Source organism: Marmota marmota, unplaced genomic scaffold (genome assembly GCF_001458135.2).
Source record: "Marmota marmota marmota unplaced genomic scaffold, marMar, whole genome shotgun sequence".
Taxonomy (NCBI): Eukaryota; Metazoa; Chordata; class Mammalia; order Rodentia; family Sciuridae; genus Marmota; species Marmota marmota.
In genome coordinates, this window is record NW_026000057.1 from 10,434,539 (window position 1) to 10,454,326 (window position 19,788).

Here is a 19,788-nt window from a genome sequence, read left to right on the forward strand (position 1 = left end):
AAAAAAAAAAAAAAAAAAAAAAAAAGACTTTTGCTACATGTTTAGCATTTGTATTTTGGATTGCTATATTTGTTTTTCCTTTTCTCTCCCTCTCCTAAACAAAGTACATCTTTCCATTTTTAGTGTACTCGACAAATTATCTCTGAGAAGCTAGGCCGTGGCTCAAGAACTGTGGATCTTGAACTTGAAGCTCAGATTGATATATTAAGAGATAACAAGAAAAAATATGAAAACATTCTAAGACTGGCTCAGACATTGTCAACCCAGCTTTTCCAGATGGTGCACACCCAAAGGCAACTTGGAGATGCTTTTGCTGACCTGAGTTTGAAGTCTCTAGAACTCCATGTAAGATTATTTAAAATAGCTATTAGAGATGGAAGAAAATGGTAATGGGAATAGTCCAAGAGGTGATTTGTTACATTTATGATTTGCTGAATTCTTAATACAGTTGGAGTTTGTTTGGGTTTTGGGGATTGAACCTAGGGCCTTGTGCATGCTCTACCACTGGTCTACAGCCCTGGCTTTATATAATTGAAATTTTGAGACATTCTTTTAAAGTATTTCATGTAATTTTTTAAGACTGTCCAACTAACTTTAGTCAACATAGTAATCCATTTGTACCCTAGACTATATGTCAGCTGGAGGTTTTCGGAAAATGGAACTTTGGTAAGAGAGAAGGAAAGATATTCAAGCAGCCTAGAAAGAAGTCATGTGTGTTTTGGTTTTGTTGTAGTTGTTTTTGTTTTGTTTTTTGGTGTGGGCATATCTTGTGATCTCTTTTATGTCTAGGTGTTTTTGTTTTTTTGTTTCTTACTTGAGGCTTACTGGTACAGACATCCCTTAGCTACAGACGTCTAACTTGAAGAATTCAATAAGTTAAAACATTAAATCCCTTTGTCCTAAAACCTTGGACAACAAAATTTGGCTTCAGATCACAATAATGAAAAATACTGAAACTCAATTTTGACTAAGCCATTAAACAGACAGAAATAGTATTTGGGAAACTGAATGTAATAACAGCTGCAATTACTGAGTACACAATTTAAATGGAACAGACTAGGTACTTTATGTTTATTACATGTATCTGAAATAAATGGGACCAGAAGTATTTGAGATTTGGGAATTTTTCAGATTTTGGAATACATGCATACTGTACCAGTTGAGTATCCCTAATCTGAAAATGTAAAATACAAAATGCTCCCAGATCTACAACTCTTTTTTTGTTTTTTCAAAGTGCTAGGGATCAAACCCAGGACTTCATGCATGCTAAGCAAACACTTTACCACTGAACTTAAAGAGCTACATCCCCTTCCCCAAAATCAAAAACGTTTTGAACATTATGTAATTTAGCTACATGGAAGTAATTTTGGCACAGACATTGCATGCAGAGAAGGCAAATTTGTATGTAGTATATCTGTTCCACAGATATGTTCCAGAATTTTATAATATAATATATTTAGATATAATTCATGTACCATAATTTATCCTTACAAAGTTGCATTCAGAAGTAGGCATTTATAAAAATCATTTTTATCTCCTTTAAGAGATTTTTGTTTTTTCTGCTCAGTATATTCAAAAAGATGTACATCGATCACCACTATCAAATTCCAGAACATTTTCTCATCCCAGAATGAAAATGCACATCTATTCTTTACTTCCTTTGGTTCCTGACAAGCATTAATCTATTTTATGTCTCTGTGGAATGACATATTATGGACATTTGATATAAATGGGATTATATAATATGTAACCTTTTGAGTCTGACATTCTAACTTTATTTCCTTTATTTTCACCCCCGAGTGGAATTGCTGGGTTATGTAGTAGTTCTTTTTTTACATTTTTCTAGGAACCTCCATGCTACATACCATAATTGATATAGTAATTTATCTTCCCACCAGTGGTGTGTAAGAGCTCTCTTTTGTCCACATCCTGACCAGCATTTCTGTGTGGGGTTGTTTGTTTTGTTTTTTGCTTATAGTATTTCTAACTGGGGTGAGATGATAACTCGTGGTTTTGATTTACATCCCCCTGATAGTGATGTTGCCTATTTTTCCATGTACTCCTTGGCCATTTGTATGTTGTCTTTTGAGAAATGTCTATTCAGATCGTTTGGCCATTTTTTTTAATTGGATTAGTTGGGTGATGGTGTTATTGTTTTACCTCGTGTATTCTGAATTTTAATCCCTTGGCAAATATAGAATTTCTCTTATTCTATAGGTTGTCTTTTTGTTGATGGTTTCCTTTTCTTAGTGTTTTAATTTGATATAATGCCATTTGTCTCGTTTTGCTTTTCAGATCTTATTCAAAATATTGTCTATACTGGTGTCTTAAAAGTGTTTCTCCTATGGTTTCTGCTAGTAGTTTCTTAGTTTCAGGAGGTCTTTGATACATTTTGAGTTGATTTTTGTATATGATAAGAGATAGAGGTCTAGGTTCATTCTTCTGCATATGGATATCCAGTTTTTCCAGTACCACTTATTGAGGAGACTGATGTTTTCCCAATATATGTTTTTGAGGCCTTTGTCAATGATCATTTGGCTTAGATATATGGATTTATTTCTAGTTCTTCTGTTCTTTTGGTCTGTGTGTCAGTTTGTATACTGGTACATGGTATTTTGAAATTAAATTTTTAATTCTAGGAATTGCATTAACCTTCTATCTTAAGTAGCAGATTAGAACTACAGCCCTACTCCTGATGTAAATATGCTTGATTATTTTATGTTTATTTGTAATTGCTAAAACAACTTATAATAATATATAAAATATCCCTATCTAACTGAGAATACTAAGAATTGTCAGCAACTCAAGTTTGAGTCATACTCTATCTTATTTTCAGTGCCAAAAGTTTATTTACTTACAATGTATATACATAAGTATATTCATTTCTTTCTAATTATTGTGTTCTAATTATTTTATATCATTTACTACTATAGCTTATGTGCCTTATTATAAAAAATTAGCTTTTTATTTTAGCTGGTTGAAGTTTCAAATTATACATTAAAATCTTAAGTATTTGTTTTTGTTGTTCATAGTAGTGGGGATTCATCCCAAGGCCTTGTATGCTCTAGGCAAGAGCTCTCCCACTAGCTACATCTGTAATCTTAAAATCTTAAGTTACAAACACATTTCCCAGAATTACAGGTGGGATTTATATTCATGAAATAAAATAGTGTCACTTTACTCTTTCTCCCTGCTTTGTATTTAGGCCCATTGTTCTCATGTGTAAATTTAGGATTCGAAATTCTATTATATAATTTTTCAATCTGCTGAAATTTCATCTTCCTATGATTTTGTTTGTTTGTTTATAAAAGAGTAGCTCTCTAGGTTATATACATCTTCTGTGGTTAAATTGGGGTTGTGACATTTTGAAGGTTTAATGTATAATTGTGGGTACTGAGAACTTTTAGAAATGAACACAGTACTACAGGGAGGGGTATCGTGTAATGATACATAGTTTGTTGTACAGTGAGTAGAAAGGGTCCTTTTATCCACTATTGAATTTATGTAAATCTAACTTCCATATTTTTCATCCTTTTATTTGTTGATTTTTGAATTTTGCCCTTTTTAATGAATATCAAAGGAAATAGAGTTGTAATATGTTCTATTAACATTTTCTTTTTTGTGGAGGGCAGTACTAGGGATTAGATTAGGGGCACTTATCTCTGAATTCCCAGTCCTTTTTATTTTTTGATTCAGGGCCTCTCTGAGTGGCCCAGGCTGGCCTTGAATTTACCATTCTCCTGCCCCAGCTTCCCAAGTTGCTAGGAGTTGCTTGGATTACTGATATCTGCCACTGTCTCTGGCATGTTAATATTTTCTAAAAGTTGTAAAAGTGTTTTGTCCTGTACTCTTCTATTTCCAGTAACATTTATTTAGACTTTGTGTATAATCTAGCTTATAGAAACTTGTCACAAATCTTCAGCTGTACTACCTTTCATTTTAGTTTTTACATGTACTAATTGACATTCTTTTAATGTAATCCTATATCTACCAATATTTGCAATCAAAGTCTATACAGTTTTGAAAACCAAATCCAGTGTAAAGAGTTGCATAGATCTAGTTTAAATAGAAAATACTTTTCGCATAAGAAAAATAATTTTAGTTAGTTTTTTTTTCAGGTGAAATTGAGAAATGTTTTATAATTAACTGGAGAATTCTCAAGATGAAGATTTATCATACAATAAAACATGATCATTTGGAGTTGGGGGGTGTAGTTCAGTGGTAGAGTGCTTGCCTAGCACGTATGAGGCTTGGGTTTGAGCCCCAGCATCACAAAATACGTACGCATACACATATAAATGTATATGTGTATATACATGTATATATGATCAGTCTTTTAATTTGGTCAGATGTGTGTTCCTCAGTAATCTGTTTTAGTGAAACGTGGACTGGGAAGCTTCCTCTGCTAAATATTTAGGATTAGTTTTTGCCGTGTCTGAAGGAGTCGTGTGTAATGTTTGCTGAGCTGATGTGGTTTATTCAGAGAATGAACTAAATCTGGTGTTGAGTGATCCTTCCTCAGCTGTATGCATAGATAGGCTTGAGCTTGGGAGTCAACTGGTCGCTAAGTTTACACAGAAATGTGTCTTGTTAATATTTGTACTTTGAGGAGATTCAGTCAAAACATAAAAAATTACAATATATTTTATGTCTGAAAGTTTTAACCAATTTTTACCTAATTTGGTTGTAAAAGTTATAGTTTCTTTGATTAATAATCTGCTATATTTTTCTTCCTAACAGCTGTGCTTATTTTAGTACAAAGTAGTTTAACTTTTAAAAATCATTTATGTTTAGCTGTGCATCTAAGCTGATGACAATTTTGGCTTATTAAACTTTTTTGATAATGAAATAGCTAACTGTGATGTAAATTCTTATATATTTTAAGACTGAAAGAAAAACTTACATTGCTAGATTTCTAAAGAAAATATTTTCTCATTAGTGATATGTTTGTGATTTTCAAAGTCATGTCTACTATTTTACCACTGGGTAAGTTAAGATGACTTCTTTATTTTAGGAAGAATTTGGCTATAATGCAGATACCCAGAAGCTGCTGGCTAAAAATGGAGAGACTCTTCTTGGGGCCATTAATTTTTTCATTGCTAGTGTGAACACATTGGTGAATAAAACAATTGAAGATACATTAATGACTGTGAAACAATATGAAAGTGCCAGGTAGGTATAAAGTTTCTCCATATTGTCTATTTTACAGATGGCACATAATTCTGTTAAAATTTTGGTTGCAAAGAACAGAAACCAACTCTGTCTAATAAGGGTAAAAAAAGAATATACTGGAAGATTATAAGATAACACACAGAGCTCTCATAAAGGGAGGAAAACAAGATTCTGGAAATAGGCAAGAACCACAGCCAAATAATGCCTACGAGTATCTGTTCAGTACCCTGATTTTTATGCCCCTGCTACTTGATGGTACCACAGCTACCAGAAGTACTTTCCAATAGACCTCTGAATACTTGATTCATTGCCTTGGGAATGTCCAGTGGAGTCTTGGTAGTGTGCCTAAACTTTAAACTTGCTTGCTAGGGAATAGGGAAATGGGGGATCTCCCAGCTCCACCTTCCTTAGAAGAGCACAGGCCCTGTGTCCTTCCAGGACCCCTTAAAGCATGGCCTAAGATTACCTTTTATCCTCATTACCACTTTCACCTGCATTACCTGTGCTTCCCAGTGGGTAAGCAGTCCCACTGCTCCACAGCAGCTAGACCTGCACTGTCAGTTCCTCCTGAATATACAATCTCATTTCTGTCACCAGGATTTTGTGAATATCATGTGTGAATACCTACTCCTGATTTTCATTTATCCAGGTTAACCAACCTTCAAACCCTTTTCATGTTTTATTTTATATTTTGATAACTGTTTATAATGAGCATTTTTATACATTCCATTTCATTTATGTGCATGCATATTAATAAGTATTTATTAATGTCTAAAAAGTAGCAAACTTGTAATAGTATTTTTCAGCTTTCAATTCCAGGCTCAGTTTTTTCCCTACATGCCTTGTCACTTTTATGTTAAGTATCAGTCTAGTCGCCTTTGAGTTCCCCCGCTTCCTGAACACTTAAAATTATTATTTTCTGTTATACTTTTCATAGCCTAATTAAAGAAGGGTGCAAACTTTAATATTGCTTTTTGATCATTTCACAAGAAGAAATTCTTCTGTCCCATGCTGTATCTGTAACTTTCAGTTTAACATTAACATAGGAAGTTCTTATTGACTTAGACAAAAGTGAAGAAAAACAGATGTGATTGGTTAGAACTCTGTGGCTTATTTAGGTTTAGGTCTTGGGTTTTTGCTTTTCTTTATTGTTTGAATTATTTACTAACATGGTATTAAAATTAAAAGGTGGGAAAAAAGAAAAAGAAGGAATTTATTATTCTTCATTAACTCTGAAGGAATTTATCAAGAAGATACCTTTAATGGAAACCCTTTAGTAACATTCCTAGTAATTGGTTTTCCAGTCTCCATTTAAATCCTTTCATACACTTTTTATTTTTCAAAGGAAACATTGTGTACATGAATGAAACATTTCAGTTCTATAAATTCTGTTTGTTTATTCTAAGTTTATCTTTTCCTTAATTTGTTCATAAAAATATTTTTTATTGCTTTCATCATTTTAAGCTTCTTATTTTCTAGTCTTTTTGATTATTCTTATATTTATGAGTTTTGAAGGTAAAAAATTATTTTGTAATATTCTAAAAGTAACCTCCACCATCTCCCATTTAGGAATTATATGAATCTGATTTGTTTTTCAATTTCATAATTATCTGTCTACCTATTCTGAAATAGTAACTGAAATATGTCACTTAACATATAGTGTTTTTCTCTTTAGCCTTTTTAACTTTTTTTCAAGCTTTATATCTAGTATGACTTTAAAAATATTAGCCCCTATTTTAAAAAGCCACTGTTTATACATAAAACAATTTATATTTTATTACAGAAGAGAAGTAAGGAGCTAAAGGTTACATGCTTTGCTCTCAGTAGTCAATTTCAAAGCCAAGACAGGAACCCATTTTACCCTTTAACGTTTGATCAGTAGATGTTAAGCTTGAACTAGATTAATCTAAAATTTTAGACTGAGAGTGTAGTTCAGTGGTAGAGCACTTGCCTGGCATTCACAAGGCCCTGGCTTTAATACCCAACATAGCAAAAAGAAAAAACAGCAGCAACAAAAAGATAGTAATAAAAAATAAAATAAAATTCTGCATATAATTAGGAAAAATGATTTTCACATTTTATAATGAAAAGCCCAACTTAAAGTATAATATGGTATAAGATCTGAGCATATATAATATTTAGGTTTGTTTGAAACTTCTAAACAAAATTATAAATCAAGTTCTGTGTACTTGATAGCTGTTTACTTAAAGGAAGCCTTCCGACAACCTCTCTGTACTTTACAAACTAACAGCAATCTCACTTCATAATTTATCCTTTTTTAATTCAAATTACAATATATGATCTTATTCATTAAGCTTAGCTTGGGATTTGACTTTTTATGAAGTATCAAGGAATTGGCTATTTTTAACACTGAAACATTGGTTACCAAAGAATAATATTCAAAAAGAATTCAAGATTAAAAGTTTTCAGTATCTGAATTTTCTTCTCTGTCAAAACCAGAATTTACTGACTTCTAGGGCAAAGGTCATCTATTTGATCAGCACAAAAAATGGTAATTTAGGCGAATGCCCCGGTGGCTTTTTAATGCTCCCTATTATGTATTGTGTACAAGTATTTCCTAGCCCTCTGGTGCTTTGTGTTAGAAAATCTTATAACAGCCCATTCAACCCTTCTCCACAGCAGCACCAACAAGGGAGTCAATTGTAGTCAAGACTTTTCAGATGCGGACACCTGTTCTCTAGAAGTTTTATATAAGCCATAGAGTAACCATCACTAACTGTGCCAATACAGACCCAGTACAGACTGGCAGCCTTGAAGAGTTGCTTTTTGAAAACTTAGTGCCCTTCCCTTCTTGGTGGTAATGCATACCATTAGAGAAGCTCTTATGGGAACTTTTACTTTGATACCTTCTACAAACTCTGAATGTAAAAATTAAGAAATATAAGGTCAGTATTTAACTTTGATTATGTTTGAATTAATCACTGCTGTTTAGATATATGCTCCAAGGCTATTGAAGGATGTTTCTTCTTAGATTAAATTACCACATAATACCATTTATTTTAGTTCCATCTTTTCCTTTTATTTCTTAGTCTTTAGTATGTTTGCTCCTGGTCATAACCCCTCTTTTTAATTTCAGGTTTATAGATTTATATTCTCACTTCTTATTTAATAGTCAATTATAAACATTTTCCTTCCCATGTCACTAAATGACTATACCATAGCTATCTTGCTTCTAATTTGCCATAATAATAAACATTCTGAAGGTTTTCGTTATTACCAAGTGTCCTTTATACACACACACACACACACACACACACACACACACGTATAAATATGCATACATATATGTAAAATCATGTATATGTATGGTTTTGTGGAGATTTTTATTCCCATTCATAGATGAAAAATTCGAACCCAAAGACATGCAGTACTAGCTAAAGACATTAGAGCTATTAAAGGGCAGAGTTTGGCTGCTGAATCCATTGATTTAACAAATTAAATTAAATCTATTGTAGCTGTCTTCTTAGCTCCACTGCGTGTCCATGGTCATCTAATTGGTTTCCTTGCTTCTGTTCTTAATCGTCTATTCTAGTCCATCCTGAATTCCTTAGACTACCACTAGAGTGATTTTTCTATGCTGAACAAATAGAATCATGTTCCTTTCACGTCAGATCAAAATCCTTCAGTGACCTCCCATCAGCTGTCCTACTGGGTTAAATCTGAACTGTTTAGCAGGGTCATAGGGCTGCTTCATCTCAGTCCTACTTACCTGACTGACTTTAGTTCCTCTCATCATGTTCTGACTTCAGGTTGTAACATGCTGAATTAATTCCTAAATGTGTAATGGTGTCTGTGCCTTTGCACATGGCTGTTCTCTTCCTGGAATACTCTACCAGTTTCCCTGTCCTAATCAAGCAAGTAAGCTTTTACCATCCTTCAGATTTTAATTATAGCATTTTAATTCTACTCTGACATGCCTTTCCAGATACCTACTTACTTAATTCTTCCTCTTGACCTCCATTACTCCTTACTCCCTCATGGTAGTATTTTTTGTAATCATGTGCAATCTTGTCCTTTTCTAGACTGCAGGCTTCTTGGGGATAAACTCACTGCTCAAATTTTCAGCTCTACATTAAAGCATAGTGAGTGAAACAGAAGGTGCTCACCTGATAATTGTTGAATGAATCAACATATCAGCTAATGAATAAATGATCCTCCTTTATTCCTGAAAAATCAAGTTTCTTAAGTTCAGTATGAGTTCAGAATAAATTAGGCTTAGTGAGAAAGACTGAAGTACTCTTTCTCAAGTGATGCATACAATATAGTTTGTGATCTTTAAAGTATTCCTAATTCCCAAACTGGAGATGTGACTCATACTATCTGAATAAAAAGCTTTAGTTTGGGGGCATGTGCTTTGTGATTCTGATTTTGATTAAACTAGAGGTCTCTCTGCTACTTCTTGGCTGAGTACTGAATAGTCAATGCTGATAGATGAATCATTATTTAAAAGAGTTCTTTGATAGAGGTATTATAAGGTGCTTGGCGTGGGATCACAGAGTAGTGGTAGTAGGTCTAGTTTAGTTAATGGTGGTAGAATATTCTGTAAGGCATTTCACAGAATGCAGGTGGTAAGTACTCTGTAAGATGGCATCACATTCTGAATACTATAGAAATACTATAGAAATCTAGCTAGAGCTGTGTTGTCATATATAGTACCCAATGTGTCTGTTGAGAGCTCGAAACACATAGCTAAATTTTGATGTTATGGAAGTATAAGATACATAATGGATTTCAAAGACTTAGTTCCCAGTTCTGAAATGTGAAGTAGCTTACTAACAGTTTCTTGAATTGATTACATTTTCCCATGATAATAATTTAAATATATTGGATAAAATATATTGTTTAAAAGCAGGTGTAATTAATTTATCATTTTAATGTAGCTAGCTACTAGAAGTTTAAATTACAGTTATGGCTCCCATTATATTGCTATTTTGCATTGCTGACCTAAACCACATTTTGAGGTCTGCTGACTCTCAGTGTAACTTTCTTTTGTCTGTTGGTTTCAGTTTAGCATTCTAGTGTCTACTTTCCTCACCTACTATGCCTCATCAATATTAATTAACATAGGGATTCCATCTCTACTCTTGATCTTGTATTCACATCTGTTAGATTTTTAAAAAATATTTATTTATTTTTGTTGTACACAATGCCTTTATTTTTATTTATTTATTTATTTTTTTGTGGTGCTGAAAATTGAACCCCGGGCCTTGCATGTGCCAGGCAAGCGCTCTACCACTAAGCCACAACCCCAGCCCCCCACATCTGTTAGATTTTGACATCTATATTTTTAAACTGGTTTTTAAATTTTGGAAATTACTTGTTTGGCTAATAGTGTAATCTGTGAGGAATGTGTTTTTGAGTTTAAGCAGCTTTTCTGCTAGGCATGGTGGAAGCCATGGCTCAGGAGGCTGAGGCAGAAGGATCACAAGTTCAAAGCTAGCCTCAGCAACTTAGCCAGGATCTAAGCGACTCAGTGAGACCCTGTCCCTAAATAAAATATAAAAAGGACTAGGGATGCGGCTCAGTGGTTAAGCAATCCTGGGTCTAATCCCTGGTACAAAAAAAGAAGGAAGCAGCCTTTTCCCCACATTGTAGGTATTTTTTCTCCCCCTCCCTTTTCTTCCTTTTTTCCTTTTTTGTTTGTGTGTGTGGTGCTGGAGTGGACCCCAGGACCTCTGACATAATAGGCAAGCACTCTACCACTAAGCCATATCTCTAGGCCTCCACATTCTTACTTTAATAGCTCTTTGTTTTTAAGGAGTAACAATTTCAAAAGCATAAGGTATGGAACCTTTATGAGTACTTTATATATCATCACATAATGAGACCTAATATTATGTTTTCTAGCCCGTCTCCTGAACATATTTTTGTTTTGTTGTATACATCACATACTCTCTTCTTTCTAGGATCGAATATGATGCTTATCGCACTGATTTGGAAGAACTGAATCTTGGACCACGCGATGCAAACACCCTCCCAAAAATTGAGCAGTCACAACATCTGTTCCAAGCACATAAGGAAAAATATGATAAAATGCGCAATGATGTTTCCATCAAATTGAAATTTCTAGAAGAAAATAAGGTAAATTTATTCTTTACTTTCAACTTCTTTCTGTGGAGTTTAAAATAAAGTTACCCTGAAGAGATATATAGATTTTTGTTTGTATTAATTCTGTATTGTAACAATTACAAGAAGGAATTCCATATAAATCAGTGTTTGAGGGTTTTTTGTTTTGGGGGTACTGGGCATTGAGCTTAGGGGCACTCAGCCACTGAGCCACATCCCCAGCCTTATTTTGTATTTTATTTAGAGACAGGGTCTCACTGAGTTGCTTAGTGCCTTGCTGTTGCTGAGGCTGGCTTTGAACTCGCAATCCTATCTCAGCCTCCCAAACCACTGGGATTACAGGCATGTGCCATCTGCCCTGTTTTGAGTTTTAAGAACACAAAATATTACTTTTCTGTCAGAAGAGTCATCAACTATATTATCCAGTCTTTCATATATAACAATTGGCAAAAAAAATACTTGGTGTTCAACCCTTAATTTTAAGATTGATGTTAGTAGCATGTGATTTAAATAAATAATGAGAGATGCTCCTCTGAATAATTTGAAACTTTTTCATTAATGTTAGGTATGGATTTCAAGGAGAAATTACAGCATCCTCCCCAGTAACTGATGAATGAGGAATAGCTAAAAGGTTCAGTGTAGGGCTATAGTTAGCATAAACTAGAAGGAATAAAACAGGAAATGAATTTGCCACATTGTGTTCATATAACATGAACACATCAAAAGACAACAGGTAAAGCCTGGCTCATCTCATTACTGTAGTCTGCCTTTCTTTTAACTCTGGGTGCTCTGTCAGACAGTGACATCCCCAGCATGGGTCATTGCAATAACAACAGAATGGAAAGAATATGAAGTTGAGGCAGAATGACAGGATTGGAAAATCAAAATAGGAAGCTGGTTCAGCTTGCAGGGAGTAAGGATGAAGTATAGGGATTTTTTTTTTTTTTTTTTTTTTTTTGGACCCAGTGTTTAATTTGGGATGGTGACAAAATATTCAAGTGGAAACAGTTGGTAGGAAGTTGACAATGTGTGTTTGGGAGTTTGGATAAGTAGGGTCAGAGTCTCGGAGATAAAGGTTTGGGAGTCATTGCTTTGAAAATAATGTCATTATCACATTTTCTTTTTGACCATAAAATAGAAAATTGCTTCCGTAATCCAATTGTTCTGCTGTATAAAAGCACTATAAATTGCATAGCTTATACGGAGACAGAAGGCTGAGACCAAGGCATCGCAGATCTAGCGTTAGTGAGGGCTGCCTTCCGGCTCATGGATGGCTTATTCCTGCTGTGCCCTTACATGTTGGAAGGAGGAAGCAGTCTCTCTCAGGCCTCTACTCTCACTCATGAGGAGGCTGTCCTGTGGGACCTGATCACCTCCCAAAGGCCCCGCCTGCTAATGCCATCGCCTTGAAGGTGAAGATTTCAACATGGGAATTTAGAAGGTGTACACAGCACTCAGATCATAGCAGGAAATATCCAGAGGTATCTTTTGTTTTGGCTTTCCACAGCTGTCATCAAGTTGTCATTTCAGTTTGAACTCGGTAATCAGCTATGTCTAAAATAAAATCGGTAGAGAAACTTTGGTCTTTTATATTTTTTATCTAACTCTTCAGAACTATAAAGAGATATTGTCAATCTGTTGTTTTAAGCAATAACTATAATTTGGGTGAAGACTTAGAGAACTTTGTAGAAGACTGTAAGAGAACTTTTGTTTTGGCTATTGTTATTGAGCAATTTTTACCCTTTTATTTTTAATAGTTTAAAGAAAGGCTTAGGAACTGTCTATTGCCCCTATTTGCTTTCTTTGGAAGCTTGGAATACCTCAAATCTGGTTTGGTTTCTTTTGTTAAACTATAGCTGAATGTGTACCTTAATGTCTTTTCTGCATAGATGTCAGATAATCTACTTAGTACTTGAATTTTAACAATATTTTCTTCCTATTTCTTATGTATTATATATTGATTTTTTTAAAAAACAAACTGGAACATCGTTGAGAGTGCTGTTTTATGTTTGATGTTGTTCTAAAGACCTAGTTTTGCAGTTTTTCATAGCCTTTGTTAGGGGGAGGGGTACTCTGTTGGTTCTCCCAGCATGGTTCCTGGAGCTCTTTCCAAGGTAACTTCTGAGCTATGTTTTAGAAATTGAGGTGTTTATAGTATGTACTTAGTCTGGCTTTCCTTCCCTCTGGCAAAACAAAGAGGGATAGAATATAAGATACACAAGTGTCTGTCAATGTACATGTATTAATACTGAGTGATATACTTATCTGTATTTGTCTTTACCCTTAATAAAAACTTGAGTTCTATTTATAATCTGGGGCTGGGGATGTGGCTCAAGCGGTAGCGCGCTCGCCTGGCATGCATGCGGCCTGGGTTCGATCCTCAGCACCACATACAAACAAAGATGTTGTGTCCGCGAAAAACTAAAAAATAAATATTAAAAATAAAATTCTCTCTCTCTATTTATAATCTGTATTTTCTGTCTCTTCACCCCATTATATAGTTGTTTGCTTTTACCCTAAACAATCCTTATTAATCTCCGAAATTCTCTTGTTGGTTACTACACAACATTGAGTTGTATAGCAATAAAGAAATGGTTAATTACATTCATCTAATGTTTCTCCTTTCATCAGTTTTCTCCTTTTGGAGACTTTTAAATAATGTAACTTGAGCTATTTTGTGAGTAAAGGCACTTTGTTTACTTGTTATTGTCCTTTCAAGTCTGTTTTAGTAAGGATGAAGACCGACATTACTGGTGCTCTGTAGACTTTGTGAGAATAGGTATCATGCCTTCTTTTTCAGCCCTCGTGATGCCTGGCAGTGGTGCTAAGTATATCGTAGTCATTCAAGCAGGTGCACATTTGTGTTCTTCCCCAGATTAGAAGTGCGCTGCAAGAACCTGAGGGATGGGGGAAGTGAGTGGGAGTCAACTTCAGGAGGTGGTGGTGGGGGGAATCCTGATTACCTCACTCGTGTCTCAGAAATGCTTCTTTTGTCTGGAGCAGTTTACTGTTTGCATAGAAAATGGAAGCAATGTGTTCATTTTGGGGCGGTGGGGACAGTACCAGGGATTGAACTCAGGGGTACTCGACCACTGAGCCACATCTCCAGCCCTATTTTGTATTTTATTTAGAGTCAGGGTCTCACTGAGTTGCTTCTCACCTCCCTTTTGTTAAGGCTGCCTCAGCCCCCCGAGGCCCTGGGATTACAGGTGTGTGTCACCTTGCCCAGCCTGGTATTGATTTCTTTAAAAACAATTTTTATATGGTTTGAAACTACTTAGAATGTGGGAAAAAATAATAATGTTCCCCTCAAGATTACTGCCTTTTAATTGGGGATGATAAATCTCTTTTTAGGGTTATAAGTATCTTGGGAAAGTGGGGACCTGTGCCTCAAAAGAGCCAATAAAGTAGTTTGGGGTATAAATAAAAAAAGTGATGATTTTTTTTGTATTTTTATTGATAAAATATACTCTAATGTAATCTTTCTTAATTAGCTATAACCATTAAGTTGAGGCTTATTTCATTATTTGATATTTTAGTAACTTAATGGATGGCAAAAACAGACTTAGGATCTGCTTTTGTCATGAACAGACAGGATCTATTATTCTGTATTAGTATAGTTACTTAATTAAAAACATTTTTTCCTTAAAAATTCAAGTCATTTTGAATCTTAAGTTGATATGGAAAGAGTGGTTTACACTCACAATATCCTGTATGTAATCATAGTACCATAATATTCCTGAATACTGTAATTTCTTTTCTAACATTTTATACATCATTTCCTTTTTAAAATACATATTTCTTTCTAATGTATTTTATTATAAGTTTAATTTTTCAGAGAAAACTCCAGTGAATTAAATATAGTAGTTAGACAGGAGAAAAAAGAATAGAAAATCAAGAAGGGTAAACATACTGATGTAACGTGAATTAGCTATATACAGTTGTATAAAATTTTATTCAGATAAGTACCATAATAGGAAGTATGGTGTAAAGCCTAGTAATTTTTTTGAAAAATACACTATAAAAGTTTGGAAAAGTTTGAAGGAAGGACAGAGATATTCTTTTCTTACTAATAGTTGTCTTTGAGAAGAAAAAATATAAGCCTCTGAATTTGTTTACTTTTATCTTATTTATTTATTTTTGCAGTGATGGGGGGCTTGGGCCTCAAGCCTGCTAGGCAACCACTATACCACTAAAGCCATATCCCCAGCCCAAACCTCTAAAATTTAAAAAATGGTAATTGATGCTAAAGTTTAAGGAGCATGTTAATCATTACCTAATATGAACAAGCAGATATATTCTTAAAATATTTTCCCCATTGTCAAAAGAAAACAAGCCTAACTAACTTTGATTGCTTTCAAAATATTCATATTAATGATTTAATGTCATGTTTATATCCATAACTGGAGGCACAAACAGTGGTACTTGGTATAGATGCTTGTATAGGTCAAGTGAAATTAAGTTATAGAGGTAGTAAAAGGACTCTATTTAGTTTTAAATAAAAAAATAAATGGATTGAAATTTCTAAGTGCAATAGGTAACTATGGAGATAGTTTCTTTTGTGTCCAGCAATACCTTCTGTCAACACTGTGTCAAATATAATCATCCATGTTTGGATCCTGGGAAATATTCCCTTATTCATGCAATTTTACTTCCTGAGTATATTTATTTCATCATGTAATTTGATGTTATTTTATGTTATTATTGTTCTCTCTTTTAATCCATTCAACAAACATTTACAAAGTATCTACTTATATCTTGTGCTAGGAAGTATTCTGGATATTGATGATACCTGGTGAACAAAAGTAAACACAAATTCTACCCTGGAAGAGCTGATAGCCTACTAAGAGAAACAGTCTTAGTTAAATCACATAAAAAAAATTGTATAAAATTTTAGCCATGACTGGTGGTCAGTTCAGAGTAGTAGAGAAGTCTTCCATGAGGAAGTGATGTTGAACATTAACATCTTAACTAGATAAGTGAGAAGCAGAAAATATTCCAGATAGAAAGAATAGCCTGTGTAGCAGTCCTGTGGTAGCAGGGGCGTTGTTAGGTTCCAAAAGTGAATGTGTCTGGTTCACAGGGACAAGGCTGGAGGAGTAAGTGAGGGCAGACCATGCAGGACTTAAAACCACATACACTAAGAGGTTTATTATCAGTGGAAAGCCCTTGAAAGAATTCTTCGCATATGCTAGCTCTAAAATACAGAGGACAGATTATAGTAGGACCTAAGAATGAATATAGTAGTTTAGAAAAGAGCTTAGAGCAGATTAAGGTGATAATAGTAGAAATTGAATGAACTGAAGGTTTCAAGAGAAATAGATAACAGGTAAAATAAAATATATGTGAAGTAGTAGGAGCAGATTGGTGTGTAATGGGCACCTTTGACATTTTCTTTTTTTATTCTGTAAATATTCATCTATTGCTTTTTATGTGCCAGCCATAGGTTAGGGAATAGAGGTATAATAGTCTTGTCTTCATAGAGCCTAAAATCAAGTAGGGAAAATAGACTTTACATACATACAAATAGGCATTACACACAGTACATAAAACCAAACAATTACATACATACAGGCTATGGTATATGTTTTAAAGGGAAAATCAGGGATCATGTGATGTTCCACCTATTAAAAAATAAGTTTTTTATAAAGAAAGGAAACTACAGCTGAAAAGTGTTTGTTTTTTAAATAGCGTGCCTATTCGTTTTTCCAAAATGAGGCTCAGAATTAATTTCCAGTTTTCAAACATTGTCAGAGTCTATAATTTTCCTCTTTGCTTTAAAATCCAATGATCAATTCTGTGCTGGAGAAAATAGAAAAATAGCTAACTTGCTAGGACATGAGCTACCTACATCATTATTAAATGACACTCTTAAATGACAAATAACATGAGATAGTGCTCTTCATTTATATGAGAAAGTGTTTTCACATTTGGTCAGTGTTTACTGTGCTGCTGGTTTGTCTTCTACTTATTCTACCACTTTTAATCTTTTTTTCTAAACCTACACGGAAGAAGAAATTAACTGTATATAAACCAAAAAGAACGGTGAGAAGCGGGGAGAATTTCAGGTTGTGGATTGATTTTGAAATTAGACTCCTCCAAGCCATACCATCCCAAACCAGGGTACTTTGCAGTCATCTGAGAATGAGCAGGAACGAAAGTCAGAGAGGGTGCTGGGGAGGAGCGAGCCTTGCTGACTCTTCAGAGTGTTTGTTTTCGTCCGTTGTGTTCAGATTTCTGTCAAGGTGCTTTTGAAGAAGTTATTTTGTACGCAAGATTTAAAAGCCTTCCAGAATGATATCTTTATAATTATGAATTGGTGGTTCTTACATTTGACTGGGCTTTTTACAATCATTAAGTACTTAAATGTTTTCTGATCCTTGGTCAGAAGTGGACGGCTTGTATGCATGGTAGGGTTGTAGTTTCTGTTGTGTGTTAGTAGGGAGGAGATTGTATGTGCCTTTCACTTTGAAAAGAATTCACTTAACAAAATTTTACTTCCTAACCACAATTGCTGTGCTATGTCTGTTCCACAACAGAACATGTTTTGTGATGTGGGTTTGTTTTTAAGTCATCAGCATGAGATTTGAACAGATCACTTGTCATGCATATTTGTTGAGTTTGTTGCAGAAGTGCCATAGCTTGTGGCTGTGTTGTTACTGCACTTTTTTTAGTTAAGGTTACAGTCGCTTCTACTTGCTAAAAGTAAAACCATTAATTAGTATTTCTGAGTAAAACCTCCAAAGACAATAACAGTGTTGAAAAATTTGACTTTGCAGTATTCCTTTTAACCTTTCCTGGAAATTCTCTCAGTAGTGACTCAGCACTGTCATGTTGACCCCCATATCTTCCATGAGTCATCTATACTTTATTTGATTAAAAGTTTAAAATTTGATAACAAGGTTTCTTTGTTCCTCTTAAACTTGTAGTATTCTGATTTTCTATCCTTATTCCTTTAAATTTTCAAGACTTTTTTTTTTATTCATTTCATTGTGTAAGGTACTTGTTTTAGGGATATCATTATGCCTAATCCTGTCTATCATTATAAAATGCTAAGTTAAGCATGAAAAGAAAAAATATAGAATTTAATGAAGAAATATGTTACTGTGGTCCCAAAATACCTGCTAGGTGGTTTGACTGGAACAGGACTTTTTTTTTTTTTTTTTTTTTTCTACCTTTCAGTGATTTGCTGAAACCTATCCCAGTGAGTCAGAAAAATAGTCTATTCTTCCACCTCCACTTTCAGTTCCTATTTGTCTTTCCTTCTCTTGTTGCCTTTCCAATGCCCACACCCATATTTTTGATAGTGTTTCTCTTTCTCAACCAGTAGCTGCTTTGACATGACAAGCATTTCCAAAGCTATTTTGAACTAATAAAATGATACTCCACAAACGTAATAAAGGCCAAGGCAAGCATCTTTTCTGCTTATTATTCTCCAGCCTCTTGCTTCCTGGGAAAAGAATCAGCAGGGGCCAGGGAAGCACATAACTGTCAATTTTGAAATAGGTGTAAAGAATGGAGTTGAGCTTTACCTGTTGGTGGTGGGGGACTTCTTACCAAAGAACCGTTTGTTTTACATTTTCCTCACATGCTTACCAACATGCTTACCAACCTGTTGCCCCAATATTTTGCTATACTTAATAAAAACCCCTATTTCATAGAATTATTGGGAGAGGCAGTAATTACTTTGAAGAACTTAACAGTTGTGAATATATTAAAACTAATAACTTTAACTGGGAAATGTGTTTTTTTTTTTAATTCTCTGAATAAGAATGTATGTAATCTAAATTTGATTTGGAAAAATAATGGACCTTTCGTATGTTTTTTATGTCAACAGAGTACTGCTTATATCTGAAGTTTTTCAGTTGGTGACTTTGTAAAAGGTGTTTGTCTTCTAATGATAGGTGCCATGCAGGCAGAAGGAAGCTTTCAGTGTCTTCCACTTGACACTGTATGTGAGTCCTCCTTTTAAACTTCTTACCCAGTTTCTGTTTAAAACCTGTTTTGTCTTTCTGTCTTAGGAGTCAGTGTTGGAGTTTGTTTTGCCCTTTAACAATTAAGGTATTGTATAGTATGTTTAGGTCACTCAACAGATGTTGCTATAGTGGTTTTGCTTATATCTGATCTGGATTGCTCATTGTTTGGCAGATCTTTATGAAAGTTCTTTGTGATTGAGCTCACAATGATTTAGTGTATTTCTAAATTACTGTAATTGTTTCTGATGTTAGCTTTTGAAAATTTGTCAAATTTGTTGTCATCTCATTTTTGTCTGTAATTGTTACCTCTTTTCTTGCTCCTGTTTGAAATATCTGCTTTGCTATTGTGTTTTATCTGTACTTTTAACCACTTTAAATTTTCCCAGTTAGGATATTAATAGTTTAGTCAAGTTTTTTCCCTATTCTGTATATATGGAAGAGTATATGAAAGCCTAGTATTGTACTATTCTTCATAAATATACAAAGAATTCACTTTCCTTTCATCTACCCCATCCCTTTGTTAGATCCTTGTTCCAAGGATGTTAAGTTGCAA

General features: G+C 34.3%; 1 protein-coding gene across 11 annotated transcripts in view; it reads left to right on the forward strand.

Moving 5' to 3' along the window:
* Nucleotides 1–19,788, forward strand: part of Arfip1 (ADP ribosylation factor interacting protein 1) — a 116,020-nt gene that overhangs the window by 88,132 nt on the left and 8,100 nt on the right. For 9 of the 11 annotated variants that reach the window (XM_015484482.2, XM_015484483.2, XM_015484484.2 and 6 more), the window contains 3 exons: nucleotides 124–345; nucleotides 5,015–5,172; nucleotides 11,100–11,274. In XM_015484482.2, coding sequence (XP_015339968.1) covers nucleotides 124–345; nucleotides 5,015–5,172; nucleotides 11,100–11,274 — 555 coding nt within the window. The remainder of the gene's footprint in view (nucleotides 1–123; nucleotides 346–5,014; nucleotides 5,173–11,099; nucleotides 11,275–19,788) is intronic. The other 2 variants (XM_048813528.1, XM_048813530.1) reach the window with 1 other exon arrangement.